At 40.5% G+C, this 20,396-nt stretch overlaps 2 protein-coding genes across 2 annotated transcripts in view; one reads left to right on the top strand and one right to left on the bottom strand.

Annotated features, from left to right (window-relative positions):
* The window catches only part of LOC311099864 (phosphatidylinositol-binding clathrin assembly protein-like), a gene marked incomplete at its 3' end in the record, with an annotated part of 17,576 nt that extends 8,997 nt beyond the window's left edge, over nucleotides 1-8,579 (bottom strand). Inside the window, exons 1-11 of the mRNA XM_084140590.1 lie at nucleotides 7,796-8,579; nucleotides 6,106-6,248; nucleotides 5,486-5,561; nucleotides 5,185-5,287; nucleotides 4,775-4,868; nucleotides 4,553-4,664; nucleotides 4,033-4,139; nucleotides 2,971-3,012; nucleotides 975-1,060; nucleotides 505-598; nucleotides 97-230 (exon numbers count right to left, since the gene is read on the bottom strand). Coding sequence (XP_083996716.1) covers nucleotides 97-230; nucleotides 505-598; nucleotides 975-1,060; nucleotides 2,971-3,012; nucleotides 4,033-4,139; nucleotides 4,553-4,664; nucleotides 4,775-4,868; nucleotides 5,185-5,287; nucleotides 5,486-5,561; nucleotides 6,106-6,248; nucleotides 7,796-7,925 — 1,121 coding nt within the window. The 5' untranslated portion in view covers nucleotides 7,926-8,579. The remainder of the gene's footprint in view (nucleotides 1-96; nucleotides 231-504; nucleotides 599-974; nucleotides 1,061-2,970; nucleotides 3,013-4,032; nucleotides 4,140-4,552; nucleotides 4,665-4,774; nucleotides 4,869-5,184; nucleotides 5,288-5,485; nucleotides 5,562-6,105; nucleotides 6,249-7,795) is intronic.
* Nucleotides 8,580-16,197: 7,618 nt separating this feature from the next.
* Nucleotides 16,198-18,641, top strand: LOC311099973 (ras-related protein Rab-39B-like; the record flags this gene model as incomplete). The annotated part of the gene is made up of 3 exons (XM_084140699.1): nucleotides 16,198-16,227; nucleotides 16,900-17,126; nucleotides 18,215-18,641. Exons 2-3 carry the CDS (start codon nucleotides 16,912-16,914, stop codon nucleotides 18,639-18,641), a joined length of 642 nt encoding a protein of 213 aa, XP_083996825.1. The 5' UTR covers nucleotides 16,198-16,227; nucleotides 16,900-16,911.
* Between the last annotated feature and the right edge of the window lie 1,755 nt (nucleotides 18,642-20,396).

Raw genomic sequence — 20,396 nt, 5'->3', positions numbered from 1 at the left:
TAAGATACATAGTGTAGTTATACAGAGAAAACAAACTCTGTGAAACATACCCATAGGTCTTAAACACAACGATTATCAGACAGTAGGTCTGCTTACTTATTTGTAACGGATACAACAGATGAGTTGGAGAAGAGTTCTGTGGCCCCACTGCTGCTGTTGGCACTGCCCACTGACTGGGCGCTGGGAGAGACAGTGGGCGTCTGCATGTCAATCACCTTGGCTCCCTCATCCTGTGGGACAGACACACAGAAGTGAAATCTACATGTGAGAAAAGAGAGTACAACAGGATCTGGGTTTTTACATTTGTTTCCTTATTAGCCTACATAGGAGTACATTATGTGAAAGTTAGAACAATTTATAACTTAAGTGTTTATAATATGTAAATGTATAAGCGTTATAATAACTTATACTAATTTATATAAGTATTCATACAGTAATGCATTTACATTGTAATGGTCTATTCAATAAAGTTATTCTAGAGTGGTAGCAGTGACCCTGTCTGACCTGGAAGCTGTTCTGGTCCTCCTTCTGCTCCATGAGGCTGAGGGAGATGCCAGTGCTGGACAGTGATGATACAGCACTGGATAAGGTGCTGGCTCTGGAGACACCACACAGCGCTTGTCAGGGACCACCATGCACACTAACTGTCACACATAGCACTCTGGGACTAACCACTGGGATCAGAAAAACACTAATAACGTGCCTGACCATGTGCCGTAATTGTATTGCAAAAGACAGGTACTCTAAAGCATACCACAGCAGTAGTGTGACATTTCTGTTGATGTCAAGACATCACATACTAGCTAATGGTGGAGCATGTGTATATTCATCCTCATATTCTACCAAAGCTTCAGTGAGCGATACATGTGTTGACATGCCTGCTTCAGTGAGTGATAAATGTGTTGACATGCCAGCTTCAGTGTAAATGCCTCCTTGAGACTCGAAGCCTGAAACATAGTGTCAGTGTGTGATACCTGGTGGCTGTGGAGAGCTCCTTGATTTTCCTCCCCTCCAGAGAGGACAGGTGCTGCTCCAGGGCTTCCAGGAGGCTGCTTGGGGCCTGATGGAGAAAGGGGGTGGGAGGAATGGAGCAACAATACTTTACTAAGGGAGGACTGCAGTGTGTAGTAAAATTGGGAACACACACACACACACACACACACAGGCGCAGTGCGCACACATTTTTGCACGCACAGCCACACAGACACACACAGAGAGAGCCAAATGACACATTATCCTAAGCTTATACATGTTCAGTACAGTCTCCATATTTGCAGGTATTTTTACATATCAATATATCTGGTATAATTAGGTTTGGCTTCACGCCAGACATGCACAGATCAGTAGTCTCTCTCATGCAATCAAGTTGACAGGCCTGGGAAGTCATTAGAGCGTATGGGCCTGAGGGGTTCAGAATACATCACACTGACTGTTGGCATACAGAAAGGAGCTCAGCCCATGCATATATGCCCCTACACACAGAAATCACAGTCCAATAACGGCCAATTAACCAATGGATTCCATTTTATATACTAATTTGAGTCACTATTCATTCATGAATATATACATTTAATAAATTGTCTTTTACAGGTTAGAGGAGACATAATATTAGTGGATGCTACAATTTTGTCATTAGCTTAGTGTCCAATTCAAAAAGGTTTGGAAGCCAAACGAATTAAGTGACAGAAAGGCAAAACATCTGATGGAAATTAGGTAAACACATTTGGCAAATGAATAGCATCTTTTATAAAGATATCAAGGATGAGCTAATTCATTTTGCACATGTCATACCCACGTTTCAACCCGAGGCTTGCTTTTCATTACAGAATACAATCTTAACACATGCAGCAACTTGCATACTTCTATACTTATTTTGGGGAAAAGTGAATAATTATAATTCTGGATATCCTTCTTCAGAGAATTCTAGAATATACTAAACGTTTAAAGTAAAAGAGAAAACCATCTACAGCTCAGTAAAGACATGGGCTACTATTTAGTTGAACAGGGATGCATAAGGTCTTCATAAGCACTGCAAACATGACATAACAGTTGACAGAAACATTTGTTCATGTTTATTTTTCCCTATGTGGAGGGAAACACCATGAATGTCATTGAAGAAAGCTTCAACTAGTGTTTGTAGCATCACATCTGATGTTATGCAGTGCTTAGGATGGCATTATGTACACTTTGCAAGTAATATTTGCAGAAACCAATTTGGTAGAAACCATTCGCTGCTCTCCCCACAGCTATTTTGATGGGATATCTTTTCAGGAAAAATACATACAATAGTGTTCATTTTGAGGCAACACAAAGTTAAACTGTATGAGAAATCAAGAGCTTGATTCCTCTGTTAAGCTATTCTATTAAGGGATGTCAAACCTTGATGTACAAAAGGCTTATATGGGCAAGCCCCATACACCCATATCTGCTAGGACAGAGGCTGAATTTGCCTGACTTTTCAGTGTCATTTCAAAATCAAACAATGTATTTTGTGGGTTAACTTGATAAAACTGTGATTTAACTAGAAAAAAATACTAAAATCAAGGTAAAGCAAAAAATTATATTCACCAGCACTTGCACCGCCCCCCTGTTATTGAGGGGAAATGTACTTTCTATGCCTGTGATATGTGGTTGTCCCACCTAGCTATGTTAAGATGAATGCACTAACTGTAAGTCGCTCTGGATAAGAGCGTCTGCTATATGACTAAAATGTATAAAAGTTAAGTAAAATAAATGATCAGTCTACCTAAAATCTGCAAGACCAGGGAAGTCTTATGTTTTGCACAATCGCCAAAATTAGGAAGGGTAACATATTTGGAACCCATTTTGGAAGTAGCCCCCTCTCTACCCCAGAGAGAGGGAGGTTCATCAGAATGAGAGGGGATTGTGGAAGCCTGTAGGGTGAGTAGGGAATGAAAGCGTTTAGAATGGAGCCACATGGGAGATATTGAGATGAAATGTACCACTGACCTGTGTGAGATCTGGGATGTCACCCTGATCAATTCCAACTTGCTGTGTCACAAAAAAGGAGGGGAGGGGAGGGGAGGGGGGGCAAAAACCAAACATAATAAACAAACAAATAAAACCAACAACCACAGAATAAAGGGGTAGGTGTGTGGAGGAGGGAGAAAGAAGAATCAAACCAAATGATCCATTACTCCATGCAGTGACTACAAACAAAACAACAAAAAGACAACAGGGGAATTGACATGCCCACACACAAAGGATCTGAAGACTGGTTTGAAATGAATGTTAACACACTGAAATGCCATTGACAGGTGGGCCGGGTACATTGGGCTGTAATACTCATGTGACTGCAAGGTGAGAAACATCCAAAAAGAAAACACACAACTAATGTTGACTTTGTATGAAAAAAGAATGGGTACAAATGACAAACACGTTGTTAGACAAGTAAATGAATGGGCCCTTAAAGTCAACGTTAGCCAGTTTTTGGATAGAACCCCACCCCCATCACCCCAAACCTTTCTCAAATAGTAACCAAATCAGTAAAGACAGCAAGAAAGCCTTTTAATAAAAGAATGCACGAGAAATTATAAAAAGAGATACTAATTATCTTCGCAATATGGCCTTCTGAATTGCAAGTAGTACTTTACTTGGATAACAGCAGACATTCATCAAGTAGTACTTTACTTGGATAACAGCAGACATTCATCAAGTAGTACTTTACTTGGATAACGGCAGACATTCATCATTGCAAAAGAGAGAAAGGGAAGCGTAAGAAAACACCTCTTGATAAGACATGCAACACAGGCATCAGAACAGGCATCAGAACAGGCATCAGAACAGGCATCAGAACAGGCATCAGAACAGGCAGCACATGGAGGGGCCTTCACTGAGGTTTTTATGCCTACTAATAGGCAAACCTCTGCATTCATGACCTCAGCATAAGCCTCCACCACACTGAGAGCAAGAGAGAGAGGAGCAGAGGTCCGGGAGAAGAGCCCCACCTTCCTGCTGGATCTACCGGAAACCTTCCTTTCCTCAACACAAACGAAACAGGGAAAACATTACCTCTGCAACTTTGAGAAACTCTGACAGCTTGGTCATTCTGTTGAGAAACGTCTGATAGATCTCCAGGGCGTCTTTGCATTGGTTCTTCTTCATGTCAAAATATTTCTCTTTAGGATACAAAAAGAGGATACGTTAACTAAGCGAAGAATAAAACAAAAAGGGACAAAGGATTTTAGCTAGTTCTTTTCTAGATAATTTTACAAACATCCTAGTGACATCATAGAAACATCCTAGTGACATCATAGAAACATCCTAGTGACAGCTGGTAGAGCACGGCGCTTGTAACGCCAAGGTAGTGGGTTCGATCCCCGGGACCACCCATACATTTTTTTAAAATTATGCACGTGTGACTGTAAGTCGCTTTGGATAAAAGCGTCTGCTAAATGGCATATTATTATTATTATTATTATTATTATCCTAGAAACATCCTAGTGACATCATAGAAACATCCTAGTGACATCATAGAAACATCCTAGTGACATCATAGTTCTCCTCTAACTAACAGATAGAGTGTACTTACCCAGCATGTTGATAACTCCTTCATTGTAGGCAGCAAAGAGGCGGATGGAGTCTTTAAAGAGCAGCATGAAGGCGCTGTTGATGACGCCATTGGTCAGTTCATTAGCGTTAGCCTGGGAAGAGAACAGATGAAGAGACATTGAGAGTTCATACTGACCGCTAGCTCACTGTCGTCATGTAGCCCATATTAAGGACTGCTCAACACCACAACCATGCAGCCTACCTGAAAGTCCAGGAGTGCATCCAGCTGATTCTGAATGATAGGTAGAGTCTTGATCAGCTTGTCAACGGTCATGGTTCGCATCATACCATCAACCCTGTCAGCAAGAGACACGCAGCACCACTTTAACAGGACAAGTGGTGACTGACTAACATGTTCATACAGCATGAATCACACAACTGCTCAAACAGACAGAAGTATCTCCATGTCAATCATATAATCCCCACATTATCCAAAGTGGCTGCTGAAATAAGTGACTGGTTTAGCTAGGTTACCTTGAATCTATTTAAGGCTCGTCCCCATTATTGCCACTGTTTCTCCCTCTTGAGGAGGGCCTGGCCACTGAGGTAAATGATGTCTCCCAGGGTGAAACTGTGGAGGTTTTCCACACTGGCCACTACAGGACATCTTACCCCCTCTTCATCTTGGTGAAGTCCACTGCCACCAGTCTGTAGGACATGGCCTTCTCATTCAGATAGCGGCTGTAGCGTCTGATGAACGTTGACATGTCATAACCTGGCAGAGAGGGAGCACTTACATTAATATTTAGAGTGCTGACCTGGCAGCTTACAGAGCCACACCTCTGCAGTGCATTCAGAGCGACAGTTTGAACTCTTGTACTGCACACTGTTGTTAATGCATTTTGTGCCTGTGACTTCTGTACAGTATGTCTCTGGTGTGAAATGACTTGCATTGACAAATTCCCAACAGTACCTTGTAATGCCCCCTTATCCAAGAAGTTGTTCAGGTTAAAAAGTGTGTTTCTGGACGCCAGGTACTGGATTAATCGCTGGTGAAAAAATACAGAGTGGGGTCAAAACCAGTAAAAATAAAGATTCAATCAAATGTTTGAATTCCAGAGGACTTTAACAGTGAATAATATAATAATACAGTATATTCCATTTAGCAGACACTTTTAACCAAAGTGACTTACAGTCACGCGTGCATACATTTCACATACGGGTGGTCCCGGAAATTGAACCCACTATCCTGGCATTGCAAGCGTCATGCTCTACCAGTAACAATTGAGCTACAGTGAAGCCAGTCGTTGTCGTACATCATGAGGTGGTGTGATGATGATGAAGGCCTTGAATCCCACCCCCCCCCCAGCTACTAGTGTATGTGTGTTTTAAAACAAGGAAGAATCGGACAAGTGGGGACATCTTGCCGGTCCCCACGAGGAAAAATGCTATTTTAGGCTTAGAGGTTAGGTGTAGGGTTAGGGTTACAATTAGGGTTACGGTTAGGTTTAGGAGTTAGGGTTAGGTATCGTTTTAGGGTTAGGGGTTAAGGTTAGGTTAGGTTAAAACTGTGTGTGTGTGTGTGATACGTACCTCGTTGCCGTACATCATGAGGTGGTGTGTGGTGATGAGGGATTTGAAGACCACCACCCAGCTGTTGTTGGCTGTCCTCTCAAACAACGTGTCAGCCAGGTGGGGGACACTCACGTTCAGCTCATTGGTGCAGTGGATCAGGTCTACCAAAAACACGGGGAACATTGGATTGTGCTTTCATTGAATAGTGCTTTATATATAATCTACAGGTTGATCAACTCATGCTGAACATTCCTAACAGCAATTGGATCTATGGTCGGCACCTCCCACCCTTCAAAAATATCCTGTATCTAGTGAATTAACTATCACTTATTATGCCTTATTTACAGTGACTAACCAGTAATTAACATTTTAAAACTGGAAATCTGATTCTAAAACAGACGGTGATCAAAATAACTCAAATATAATTGTGTAGTCCTTCTAGACATTTGACTGTAGGAGGGATTTCCCTCCCAGGAGTTTAAGCTTATGCTAAACCATACGAGAGAATATAAAAAGGACATTTCCTACATTCTTACCCACAGGATTTTTCCACTTTCCTCAAAGACTAAAATTTGAACTATGTGAGGCATCAGGATAATCCATAGCATTACAGACTCTTTAAAGAACTAAATTGCAGTAGGCTATCACATTTAAGTCCCATTTCATGTCTTCTCAGATGCCACTCAGAAATTGCAATTGTTACGACTACAAGATTTTAGCTTATGTAATTCCACTCAAAATGACTAACATCACTCAAATTTGCACAATTGATTACTTTCAATAAAGATTGGGTAAATAGAGAATTCTACTATGAAGCATTCCTTCCTAATAAATAACCAGACTGGCAACCAGATGTTGTTCCATTGAACCAGTAGCACTCGGGTATATGGACAGGACAGGACTGACTGAGCTTAATTGATTGACTGGACACAATATTGATTGTGTCCAGTAATTATTTGGGTAGAAAGCCACCTAACCTAATCATCAGCAGTTAAACGTGGAGAAAATACTTTCTATCCAATAAACACTCCAGTTCCACACCACACACAGATAAACATAGAAATGTTGAGATCAAGGTTGTCTATGACACTGCTGTCATTGCACTAATATGAATGACCCATGGAGACCAGCTCATCACAAACTAAAGTAGCTGAGAAACCTCAAAGGCTTCATATAGCACAATATAATGTACCTTTAAGGCAGCAATAATTTCTGAATAATACCATTTTTAATAAGGTATTAGTCTTAGACTTATTTTAATCTAAAACTCAGTTGGAAAAATTATGCCTCTAAACCTAAGCTGCCGAAAAATGTAGGCTACATAGCTTGTCCCATTAAAAGGGGAAATTATTGCATTATTTTTTCATACAATTATGAATAAGTTAATAGGTTATTTATGATCACAATGTGTGCATTTTCCTGTATGACACTCAGTAATAACCTATTTGTCTCATGTTTAGGCTACAGCACGAAAGCCTACTGTAGGATATTGACACTAATGATTGTCTACATGAGCTGTTGAAGCCTATGACGCGCAATTATTCATAGCCTATTATCATAGAATGTCGAAAAACCTTGCTATTAAAAATACACCAATGGCCAATCAAACATGATGAACATACAGGTCGTCTTGAATATGTAATGTTACCAATGCTTTTGTTGCTAAATATGTAGCAACGGCGGGACACTGGTGGTCTACTTAACCTACAGTCAAGGTGTTTCTTCTTTGGTCCGCTGACTTCATGCGTCGTGGCCTTGCAGACGGCTTTGCTTATAGCTGATCCTGTCATGCTGTGCTGAGCCGCAGCGATCCGATCCGTGATAGACTGTCCAGACATGTTCCAAAAGCAGTAATCGGGGAATCAGAAATAAAAATGTATTTAGTGATGATTGGGAGCGTGCCCTCTAAACAGACTGCCCGTCTGAAAACCAAAAACGTACACTGACGCGAATCCGATGGCAGAATTCATACGGTGGCCAAAAAAAAAATAGACGGCTACATTCAGTAAACCATCTATTTTATTGACAATCCAATGGTCCACACATACAAATCCCAAAACCTTATCCAAAACGGACCACACCAAAATCAGCCGATAATGATTCGTTCGGAGGTCGCGATGCTACAATGTATCCCCGTAATAGCTTTCCAAGGGTGATGCCAGTCAGTGTTCAGCTGCTACAGTAGTCTACATGAACACAATTGAACAGCAGCAATCATTGATTAGTTAGCCTACCAATCCTCGGTTGGTGATCACACAACGTTCGCGCTGGTTAGATGATTGCTGCTAGACTGATTTTGAAGACGTTACAAAATAGCATATTATTAGTGCATTTTCTCTCAAGCTTCCCTGTGTTCGTGTCGAGGTCTTGTAGTAATGACTCTTAGTTTTTCCATATCCTTTACTTGCCGTGCTCCATATGGTTTAATCTGATGTTTTTTTTTGTTAGGTATCTGATTATTCTTTTTTTTTTTTCAGTCAAACTTCATGTGTAAAATGGCAGTGTCGCCTATGAATCAGGTGCCTTAGAAAGGGGTTGATTGGCCAACACAGAAAGAGTCCGGGGAGGGCATCTTAAAGTGGAACACCGCAATTGAATTTTAGGAAGCTGGATCATGATTTGAAGTGGATGGAATCTGTCTAAAACTCAAACTGATTAGGCCTGCAGTAGACCTACTATCCAATCAGATTCAGACACATCTGAAGACAAACCCCTGGGCTAGTATGGTATTGATGTTATATAATTATTATTGGGCTATAACAACAACCTTTCACAAAGCACCAGCTTCTCAGTTTCCTGGCTCTCTCTACAGCAGGGTTTGCCAAACTCGGTCCTGGGGCCACCCCTGGCTGCAAGTTTTGGGGTTTTTCCCTAGTACTACACAGCTGATTGAAATAATCTACGCTTGGTGATGAGTTGGTTATTTGAATCAGCTATGTAGTGCTAGGGCAAAAACCAAAACGTGCACCCGGGGGGGGCCAAGACCGAGTTTGGGAAACCCTGCTCTACAGGAATGTAGGATATGCATGTAATGTCAAGGCTAGCGATGGGCAACTCCAGTCCTCGGGGACCGGAGTAGTGTCACACTTTTTCACCATCCCTAGCAAAGATAGCTGATTAAACTAATTCCGTTCTAAACTGAAGATCATGATTAGATGATTATTGAAGTCAGGTGTGTTAGCTGGGTGTGACACCAATCATGCTCCTGAGGACTGGAGTTGCCCATCCCTGATCTAGGCCTTTTGCCCCAAATGTGACTTCTCAGTCTGCATGTGAGATAAAGGACCTAATATGAGTCACAGTTGGCATTAAAATATCTGATAAACGGGCTACTGTATGGGATGTAAAAAAAAAAAAAAATGGAGCCTACCCAAATAATGAAAAGGTTTGAAATGCACTGTTTTCTCCATTTCTAGCCCAGCTTCATTCTGGGATCAGATCATTGATGGGGGATGCAGGTGAGGATGAGAGGAGAACTGATATCAATAGAGAAACACTTTTTATGCCACTTCGATACGGAAGTTACCTTTTTCGTAGCAGGTAATAACTTTCGCAGCAGGTTAGGAAAATGAACGTAGCCGGTTAGGAGACTGAGGTTAAGGTTAGGAAATGGGTTAGGGTAAGCGAAAATGCTCTCCTAACCTGCTACGAAAATCACTTCGTATCGAAGTAGCGGGAAAAGAGTTTGTCCCGATATCAACACTATCCTCTTACACCTGTGTAGTAATACTGTAACTACATAGTGACAACATTGTATTAACACGCTGTGTTGGACAACTCTTACTATTAACATGGTCATTAATACATAGGCTGAATAAAAGGAAAAAGAAAATTCCTCTGAACCCCACATGAAAGCCATTTTAATTCAGTTAAAGCTACAGGCCTATACTGCAATGTACAGTACAACAGTCAACAGCAGGGAAAGCAAGCATTTGGAAATAAATACAATAATGTAATGGGAAACAGTAAAGATATACTAACAGGTGCTGTGACCGTGTGGTCACTATGTCATGGAAAGAGCAGGTGTTCTTAATGTTTTGTACACTCAGTATATATGATTAAGTTAACCATTTCTCACACAAACATGATCATAAATTCACATGGAGAAATACAGCACATCTCTCTCATAATATATTTTTCCCTTTCAACTTCTCCTGAACTTTTTATTTAATTTAAATCAAATCAAATTGTATTTGCCACATGCGCCAAATACAACAGGTGTAGACCTTACAGTGAAATGCTTACTTACAAGCCCTTAACCAACAATGCAGTTTTTAAGAAAATAAATAGCCACCCTTTGCTTTGATAACAGCTTTGCACACTCTTGGCATTCTCTCAACCAGCATCCCCTGGAATGCTTTTCCAACAGTTTTGAAGGAGTTCCCACATATGCTGAGCACTTGTTGGCTGCTTTTCCTTCACTCTGTGGTGCGACTCATCCCAAACCATCTCAATTAGGTTGAGGTCGGGGGATTGTGGAGGCCAGGTCATCTGATGTAGCACTCCATCACTCTCCTTCTTGGTAAAATAGCCCTTACACAGCCTGCAATTTCTGAGGCTGGTAACTCTAATGAACTTATCCTCTGCAGCAGAGGTAACTCTGGGTCTTCCATTCCTGTGGCGGTCCTCATGAGAGCCAGTTTCATCATAGCACTTGATGGTTTTTGCGACTGCACTTGAAGAAACTTTAAAAGTTATTGAAATCTTCCGTATTGACTGACCTTCATGTCTTAAAGTAATGATGGACTGTCGTTTCTCTTTGCTTATTTGAGCTGTTCTTGCCATAATATGGACTTGGTCTTTTACCAAATAGGGCTATCTTCTGTATACCAACCTTACCTTGTCACAACACAACTGATTGGCTCAAACGCATTAAGAAGGAAAGAAATTCCACAAATTAACTTTTAAGAAGGCACACCTGTTAATTGAAATGCATTCCAGGTGACTACCTCATGAAGCGGGTTGAGAGAATGCCAAGAGTGTGCAAAGCTGTCATCAAGGCAAAGGGTGGCTATTTGAAGAATCTGAAATATAACATGTATTTTGATTTGTTTAACACTTTTTTGGTTACTACATGATTCCATATGTGTTATTTCATAGTTTTGATGTCTTCACTATTATTCTACAATGTAGAAAATAGTTTTAAAAAAGAAAGAAAAACACTTGAAGGAGTAGGTGTTCTAAAACTTTTGACCGGTAGTGTACATGAACAGCACACATCAGGGTCAGACAGGCATACAGCACTGATCTAGCGTATACTGTAATTATATGTACTTATAATGTAATTATATTGCATTATGATTTGGCACATTCCAAAAACAGCAGAGAATGTCGGTTTTTGAGAGAGAGAGAGAGAGAGAGAGAGAGAGAGAGAGAGAGAGAGAGAGAGAGAGAGAGAGAGAGAGAGAGAGAGAGAGAGAGAGAGAGAGAGAGAGAGAGACGGAGATCAAGAGAGAGAGAGAGACAGAGATAAAGAGAGAGAGAGAGAGACGGAGATAAAGAGAGAGAGAGAGACGGAGATAAAGAGAGAGAGAGACGGCGATAAAGAGAGAGAGAGAGAGACGGAGATAAAGAGAGAGAGAGAGAGACGGAGATAAAGAGAGAGAGAGAGAGACGGAGATAAAGAGAGAGAGAGAGAGACGGAGATAAAGAGAGAGAGAGAGAGACGGAGATAAAGAAAGAGAGAGAGAGAGAGAGAGAGAGAGAGAGAGAGAGAGAGAGAGAGAGAGAGAGAGAGAGAACACTCTAATGAGCATGAGACCAGCTGAGCCCTGTCCTTGTCTTTCAGTGTTTTGTTACTTGTCATGTGTTTTGTGGACCCCAGGAAGAATAGCTGCTGCCTCTGCAAACGGGGATCCTATTAAACAAATAGACAAGACACATATTCCATACATTTTATTTTATTTTATTTTTTTTGGGGGGGGGGGGGGGGTAGATTAGCTTAATATTGCAGATAGATTGTAACTTCCATCAATGTAATTGTCTGCATCACTTCCAATCCCCCATGTTATATATATATATATATATATATATATATATATATATATATATACAGTGGGGGAAAAAACGTATTTAGTCAGCCACCAATTGTGCAAGTTCTCCCACTTAAAAAGATGAGAGAGGCCTGTAATTTTCATCATAGGTACACGTCAACTATGACAGACAAAATGAGATTTTTTTTCTCCAGAAAATCACATTGTAGGATTTTTTATGAATTTCTTTGCAAATTATGGTGGAAAATAAGTATTTGGTCAATAACAAAAGTTTCTCAATACTTTGTTATATACCCTTTGTTGGCAATGACACAGGTCAAACGTTTTCTGTAAGTCTTCACAAGGTTTTCACACACTGTTGCTGGTATTTTGGCCCATTCCTCCATGCAGATCTCCTCTAGAGCAGTGATGTTTTGGGGCTGTCGCTGGGCAACACGGACTTTCAACTCCCTCCAAAGATTTTCTATGTTTCCACCCCCATGCTTCACAGTAGGTATGGTGTTCTTTGGATGCAACTCAGCATTCTTTGTCCTCCAAACACGACGAGTTGAGTTTTTACCAAAAAGTTATATTTTGGTTTCAGCTGACCATATGACATTCTCCCAATCCTCTTCTGGATCATCCAAATGCACTCTAGCAAACTTCAGACGGGCCTGGACATGTACTGGCTTAAGCAGGGGGACACGTCTGGCACTGCAGGATTTGAGTCCCTGGCGGCGTAGTGTGTTACTGATGGTAGGCTTTGTTACTTTGGTCCCAGCTCTCTGCAGGTCATTCACTAGGTCCCCCCGTGTGGTTCTGGGATTTTTGCTCACCGTTCTTGTGATCATTTTGACCCCACGGGGTGAGATCTTGCGTGGAGCCCCAGATCGAGGGAGATTATCAGTGGTCTTGTATGTCTTCCATTTCCTAATAATTGCTCCCACAGTTGATTTCTTCAAACCAAGCTGCTTACCTATTGCAGATTCAGTCTACCCAGCCTGGTGCAGGTCTACAATTTTGTTTCTGGTGTCCTTTGACAGCTCTTTGGTCTTGGCCATAGTGGAGTTTGGAGTGTGACTGTTTGAGGTTGTGGACAGGTGTCTTTTATACTGATAACAAGTTCAAACAGGTGCCATTAATACAGGTAATGAGTGGAGGACAGAGGAGCCTCTTAAAGAAGAAGTTACAGGTCTGTGAGAGCCAGAAATCTTGCTTGTTTGTAGGTGACCAAATACTTATATTCCACCATAATTTGCAAATAAATTCATTAAAAATCCTACAATGTGATTTTCTGGAGAAAAAAATTCTCAATTTGTCTGTCATAGTTGACGTGTACCTATGATGAAAATTACAGGCCTCTCTCATCTTTTTAAGTGGGAGAACTTGCACAATTGGTGGCTGACTAAATACTTTTTTCCCCCACTGTATATACATATACATATATAAATATATATATACATATATATATATATATACATACACACATACATACCCACATACATACATACATACATACATACATACATACATACATACATACATACAGATACATATCCTTTAAAAAAATATATACATTCCCCTTTATTACTTTCCAACCCTGCCACCCTTTCCCTACTTGGAGTAAACTAGTGAACAATAATGCTTAGGCCTCTACTTCCAGCTTATACTTACTATCTACATTTTATGGACACAGTCAATTTTACAATAATTATATTTTGTTAGTTTTTTCTCCTGAACTTCTTCTACTCTCAACCTCTCCGATCATTTTCATGATGTCCATCCGGTTTGCTTCTATATGCCATATCTTTCTAACTGTGCTCTTTCACAAAAGCTCCCAACCTACAACCTATATACTTATTATGGACACAGTATGCTTACATTATTAGTTATCTTGTTATTGTTTGTTGTTAGTTGTTATTAGTCCCATCCTTCAATTCCATTCAACACCTCCCATCTATCTTTTAACACCATCCATATAGGATTTCTATTTGCCATATATATTTCAACTGTACTGTGATGTCTTACAAAAGTTCTGAACCTTTCTATTCTCATTGTTTCTACAGATTGTGAATTGAAAATAAACATTTTTGCTAAAAGTATTATTATGTTATTGATCGATTGACTATGACTTTTCAGATCACCCAGTAATGCTATCTGCAAGGTTAGCTCCAGGTAAATATTGCAATCCTTTAGCCATTCCTGGACCTGTGTCCAAAAACAAGCTACAAATGGACAGAACCAAAACAAATGATCTAATGATTCTGTCTCTTCACAGCAAAATCTGCAGAGCTGGGAAGATTGTATCCCCCATTTAAATAACATTCTATTGGTAGCAAGAATGTTATATAATAATTTTAATTGAAAGATTCTAAGTTTTGAATCCGGTGTCGTTTTGCGTATCAGTTCATAAACACTATGCCATAGGATCGGTACGTCAAAAATCTCTTCCCAACTATTTTGCAATCTGTATGGGACGGCTGTCAATCCTTTGGTCCTTAAATGAAACTGATATACTTTTTTTTATTTATCACAGTTTTCCTTAACCAATTATGTTCTTTAATGCAAGGCCGACAGACAAGTTCCTTACTTTCTCCCCCTTCCACTTTCCTCTTCCACTTTTGCGGTAAGGCTGCAATTATTTGGTTGTAATTTTGGGTAGAGCAGACATTTCCATATGTTTTTGTTAGCTGCATGTGCGACATAACTCCACCAGTCCTACCGATGATATCATTTACGAAGATTATACATTTTTTAAACATTTTGTCAAAAAAAAAGTTTTTTTGTCAATTAGTATATTTGTGTTTAACCACAATATTTGTTGCATTATTTGTTCTATCGTTTCTGGAGGATTAAATTGAAATTGCAACCAACTTTCTATGGCTTGTTTTTGAAATAGTGATATTTGGGAGATGATTTCCTTTTCAAATAACTGAAAGTGAGTGGTTGTAATCTGAATAAAGGGAAAAAGGCCATTCTTGAACATTGGGTGAGACAATCTTACTAATTTGCTAGAGAACCAGTTCGGATTTAAGTATAACTTTTGTATGACTGAAGCTTTTAGTGATAGATCTAATGCTTTAATATTTAATAATTTCTGTCCTCCGAATTCATATTCATTATATAAATAGGCCCGTTTAATTTTGTCTGGCTTGCCGTTCAACGAGAATGAGATAAGAAAGAAGTCAAGATGACTAGCTTGATTGAGTCTCCGACATGTATATCTCACTAGATCAGGATATTTAAGCCTCCATATATCTACTAGTTCTAATGTGTCCATGACATTCACAATTTCCTTAAGAACATGTGGGTGATTGTTTGTGGTGTGATTTCCTTTACGGTCCATTGAGCTATTTAAAACAGTATTATAATCCCCACCATAATAATAATATTGTCTTGAATTGCTTGCAGGGTAGACCACTTGTGTTACAATGAATACTAAGTCATGTTTTGCAGAGGGGTCAAATACTTATTTCCCTCATTAAAATGCGAATCAATGTATATATATATTTGTTATAGGTCTACAACACCTCCGCAATGACTTTATGTCCCTCCAGTCGCCTCGAGACCAGTGTGCTTGCTACCCGATGTCGAATGTCATGATTAAAAAAAAAAAAAAATGCCAAGCCACACCCATTCTCTTGTTTCCTGCAGCCTACTGTAGGTCTACCTCAGAGCATGATTCACACCCTAGTTATTTTGATCGTTCAGATGGCTACAGAGTAGTCTCCATTCTTCTTTATAGGCCTCCATTTAAATGCCCTTTTGTAGCATCCAGTGTAGCGCCCTCTGTTGAGAGGCAGACACATTTTATATTGCGTTGCTGTCTGGGTTCTTACGGTAATGGTGCTGATGAGGAATGCTATGTGATGCTGTTGTTACTTCCATTTCATCAGCGGATTACCATGACATGAAACCATCGACAAGTTGTAAGTACGGCCATTAGCCTATTTTACATCAAACTCGCCAGCACAGTAACAGATCCCATTGTAGAATAAAATAATACAAAAGGATACTAGGACAAGGCCTATTTGCGGATAACTGCTTGGGATAAAACAGTGTTTGACTAGGTCTCCTGGGATCACTTTCAGAGTACATCTTCGATATACGAGATTTCTCAAGATCATGGGGTTTGCTATTGCCAGGCGTTGATCGCTCATCTAACAAGGTAATTGCACATACATTTGGATTAATATGCCATCGCCATAGAAAAGACCGTTGTAACACGATTTTAGATAAATACTATTGTCTATGAAGGGCGGAAAGAAAATCAGTTAAATGTGTTTTAAATGTTATTATAAGACTCGTTCAGATTTATGTAGCCCAGAACTAGCCTATTGTTTGTCCATAAAAATATGCCATTTTAATGTTGTTTTTAAGAAGAAAAACAAATTGTCAACACATGTTATTATTGCACTTGATCGGCTTTGCTATGCAACAACGGTGTATCCACATGTTAACATCCACATGTTCGCTGAATATGCGAGTGTTATTTTGCAAGAGCTGTCTGTGCATTTACCTGGAAAGAGGAGGCCCTTACCTCATGATAATGTAGGGCAGGCAGATAACAGTTTTTCAAGAAGATGCAATTAGACCGTGCGTTGGACTTTTAAAGTAGGCCTAACAATCAAGTCGGTTTTGGATGTTGTGCGCCATTCGCGTACACATCCTCACAAATAGGCCTCTTAAAAATAGGCAGGCCTAACACACAGTACTACGTTTGTCAAAAATAGGCCGAAGGATAACACTGATAGTGGATTGGATAGCCTACCCTTGGGGTCAAAATAAGTGTCAAGTTGCTTGATTACTAATCGTCAAATGTATATATTTTCCCCCATAGATTCTATGAGAGATGGAAGCGATATGGCTGTATCAGTTTCGACTCATCGTCATTGGGGACTCGACAGTAGGAAAATCATGCCTGATCCGGCGATTCACAGAGGGACGCTTTGCGCATGTGTCAGACCCCACAGTCGGGGTAGACTTCTTCTCACGCCTTGTGGAGATAGAGCCAGGAAAACGCATAAAACTTCAAATCTGGGACACAGCCGGACAAGAGCGATTCAGGTGACGCTTTTACATATATATATATATTTTAATCTTCCATTGTAAAGACCACAAATTGTGTGAAATGTTTTATAGTCACCTGTAATTATTGTTATGACAGTATATTAGTTTATCTATCATTCGTCTCATACCCTTTCATTTTCTTGATGTTGAACCTCACCACTTCTCCATGTCACATCCTCTGGTTTTCCCCTTTCCCTGCTTCTCCATACTTATATACTGAATAAAATAACAATTTCTAAGATTTTACTGAGTTACAGTTCATATTAGGAAATCAGTCAAATGAAATAAATAAATTAGGCCCTAATCTATGGATTTCACATGACTGGGAATACAGATATGCATCTGTTGGTCACAGATACCTTAAAATAAATGGGCCTCACAATGGGCCTCAGGATCTTGTCACAGTTTTTCTGTGCATTCAAATTGCCATTGATAAAATGCATTTGTGTTTGTTGTCCGTAGCTTATGCCTGCACATACCATAACACAACCGCCACCACTCTGTTCACAACGTTGACATCAGCAAACCGCTCGCCCACATGACGCCATACACGTGGTCTGCGATTGTGAGGCAGGTTGGACGTGCTGCCAAATTCTCTAAAACAATGTTGGAGGCGACTTATGGTAGATAAATGAACATTACATTATCTGGCAACAGCTCTGGTGGACATTCCTGCAGTCAGCATGCCAACTGCACACTCCCTCAAAACTTGAGACATCTGTGGCACTGTGTGTCGTGTGATAAAACTGCACATTTTAGAGTGGCCCTTTATTGTCCCCATCACAAGGTGCACCTGTGTAATGATCATGCTGTTTAATCAGCTTCTTGATATGCTACACCTGTCAGGTGGATGGATTATTTTGGCAAAGGAGAAATGCTTACAAACAGGGATGTAACCAAATTTGTGCACAACATTTGAGAGAAATAAGCATTTTGTGCATATGGAAAATGTCTGGGATTTTGTATTTCAGCTCATTAAACATGGGACCAAGACTTTACATGTTGCATTTATATTTTTGTTCAGTGTATTTACTATTTCTCTCAATTCTGTCCCTCTTCTTTGCTTGTCCTCTCACCCTCTCTAGGTCCATAACCAGGGCTTACTACCGTAACTCTGTTGGGGGGCTGCTGCTGTTCGACATCACCAACCGTCGCTCCTTCCAGAATGTGCATGAGTGGCTGGAGGAGGCCCGCAGTCACGTCCAGCCTCACAGCATCGTCTTCCTGTTGGTGGGCCACAAGTGCGACCTGGAGCCCCAGAGGCAGGTGAGCCAGCAGGAGGCGGAGAAGCTGGCAGGTGCCTATGGGATGCGCTACGTGGAGACATCGGCTCGCGACGCCATCAACGTGGAAAAGGCCTTCACTGAGCTAACGCGGGACATCTTCGAGCTTGTGAAGAACGGTGACATCAACATCCAGGAAGGCTGGGAGGGAGTGAAGAGTGGCTTGGTGCCCAATGTGGTGCACTCCTCAGAAGAGGTCACCAAGAGCGACCGCCGGTGCTTCTGCTGATTAGCCTGTCTATCTAGTTGGCTTCAGCCTTCCCAGCCCATGCAGTCCTGTAACATTATGTCCCACTAGCTCCCAATCTTGTCACAGGTCACACATGTAGCTCTCTCACTCCAATCCTGACTACTGGAAGGCCATTTGTGCACTGAATAAAACATGGATACAGCTATTTTCCACAGTAACCTTCCTCGCGTCTGTCTTACATGTTACATGCACTTGTAAGAGAAGAAATGGCCTGTATTTATGCTTCATCTTGTGACCCACAGAAGGAACACACCTCAACTTTACACATCTGTTCTGTAGTCTGGAGAGCTCACACAACATTTGGGGGAGGGGCTGGTGTTCAATACAAGGGGAAACACCAAATCTAGCTCGGCTTATTCCACCCTGTCTATGGAAAGAACCAGTGCACAGAGGAAAGCATGTGTTATAGTACTGGCTGTGTGCAATGCCTCCTCTGCTTTTGGTGCGAGACTGATGGCGCCACCAGACACATGAACAACCAAGAACACTATAGTTTATTGCCGTCATCCTTTTGATCACAGATGGAACCAAAGCTTGTGTGGACTGAATCAGTTCTACATGAGTATCAACAGGGAACTTGTACAGTTGAGTGTTATCGTTGCTCATATTAAATGTACAGTTGGTGACACAAGGTACTGTATAAGATATCACCTCTTTTACCTACCCTGGCCATCCACCATAATCGTTAGAGAATGTGTCCCATGAAAAATATGTTTCATATACTCCATTGGCTTTAATAGTAAGCCCACCCCTTAAACATTGACATCTACACAACGATAACGCCTCCTGATGTTGTGAACACCAAGTTTTAAATGGGGTCAGCTGTACTAGAGTAGTTTTTTCTTTAGTTTATTAATAACTGTAGGGTCATATGCTTGTAGTTTCAACATGATCCTAAGCAACATTCCGCATGTGTCCTATATTTCTTCCCAGCCTATTGGACTCAGCCATGTGCTTTATCTAACCATTATGACTTCCAACCACAACCCTTAGTACCTCTAAAATGTCTTTTTTTCTCAATGCCAGTTTCCACCCTCCTCATTGTAAATGTTGGGTTTTAGCTATGATCCCCTTTGCTGCCAGGCCCATGTCCCTATGTATGCATGATCCCCAATACAATGTTAATGCAAGCAGACCATATCTGAGAGCAATTTAAAGAGCCTTCTAGGTTCAAAGTATCTATGCAGCAGGAAATTAACAATTTGCTCGAAAGGAAAGCTACAACATGTATTAATTGACCTGGATTTTACTCTCCTTCAACCCTCACAATGTGTTGGAACAAGAGGGTTGTTCAATACTGCACGTGTATAGTTGTATTTCATCCATTTGTAAATAGCCAGGGTGTTCTGGATGAATTAATTTATAGAACATGAAATGTCATAATGGCGTGATAGAAATGGGAAATTCCATCATTTTCAACATTTGTAGGAGAGACAGTGCATTCGGAAAGTATTCAGACCCCTTGACTTTTTCCACATTTTGTTACGTTACAGCTTGTAGCATCATACCCAAGAAGACTCGAGGCTGTAATCTCTGATAAAGGTGCTTCAACAAAGTACTGAGTAAAGGGTCTGAATACTTATGTTAATGTGATATTTCAGCTTTTTATTTTTAATACATTTGCTAAAATTTCTAAACCTGTTTTTGCTTTGTCATTATGGGGTATTGTGTGTAGATTGATGAGGAAAAAAAACGATTGAATCAATTTTAGAATAAAGTTGCAACGTAACAAAA

This window comes from Coregonus lavaretus (genome assembly GCF_964263955.1).
Source record: "Coregonus lavaretus genome assembly, chromosome: 24".
Taxonomy (NCBI): domain Eukaryota; kingdom Metazoa; phylum Chordata; class Actinopteri; order Salmoniformes; family Salmonidae; genus Coregonus; species Coregonus lavaretus.
Note: the sequence above shows the minus strand (reverse complement) of the source record. Positions and strands in the feature narration are given on the sequence as shown.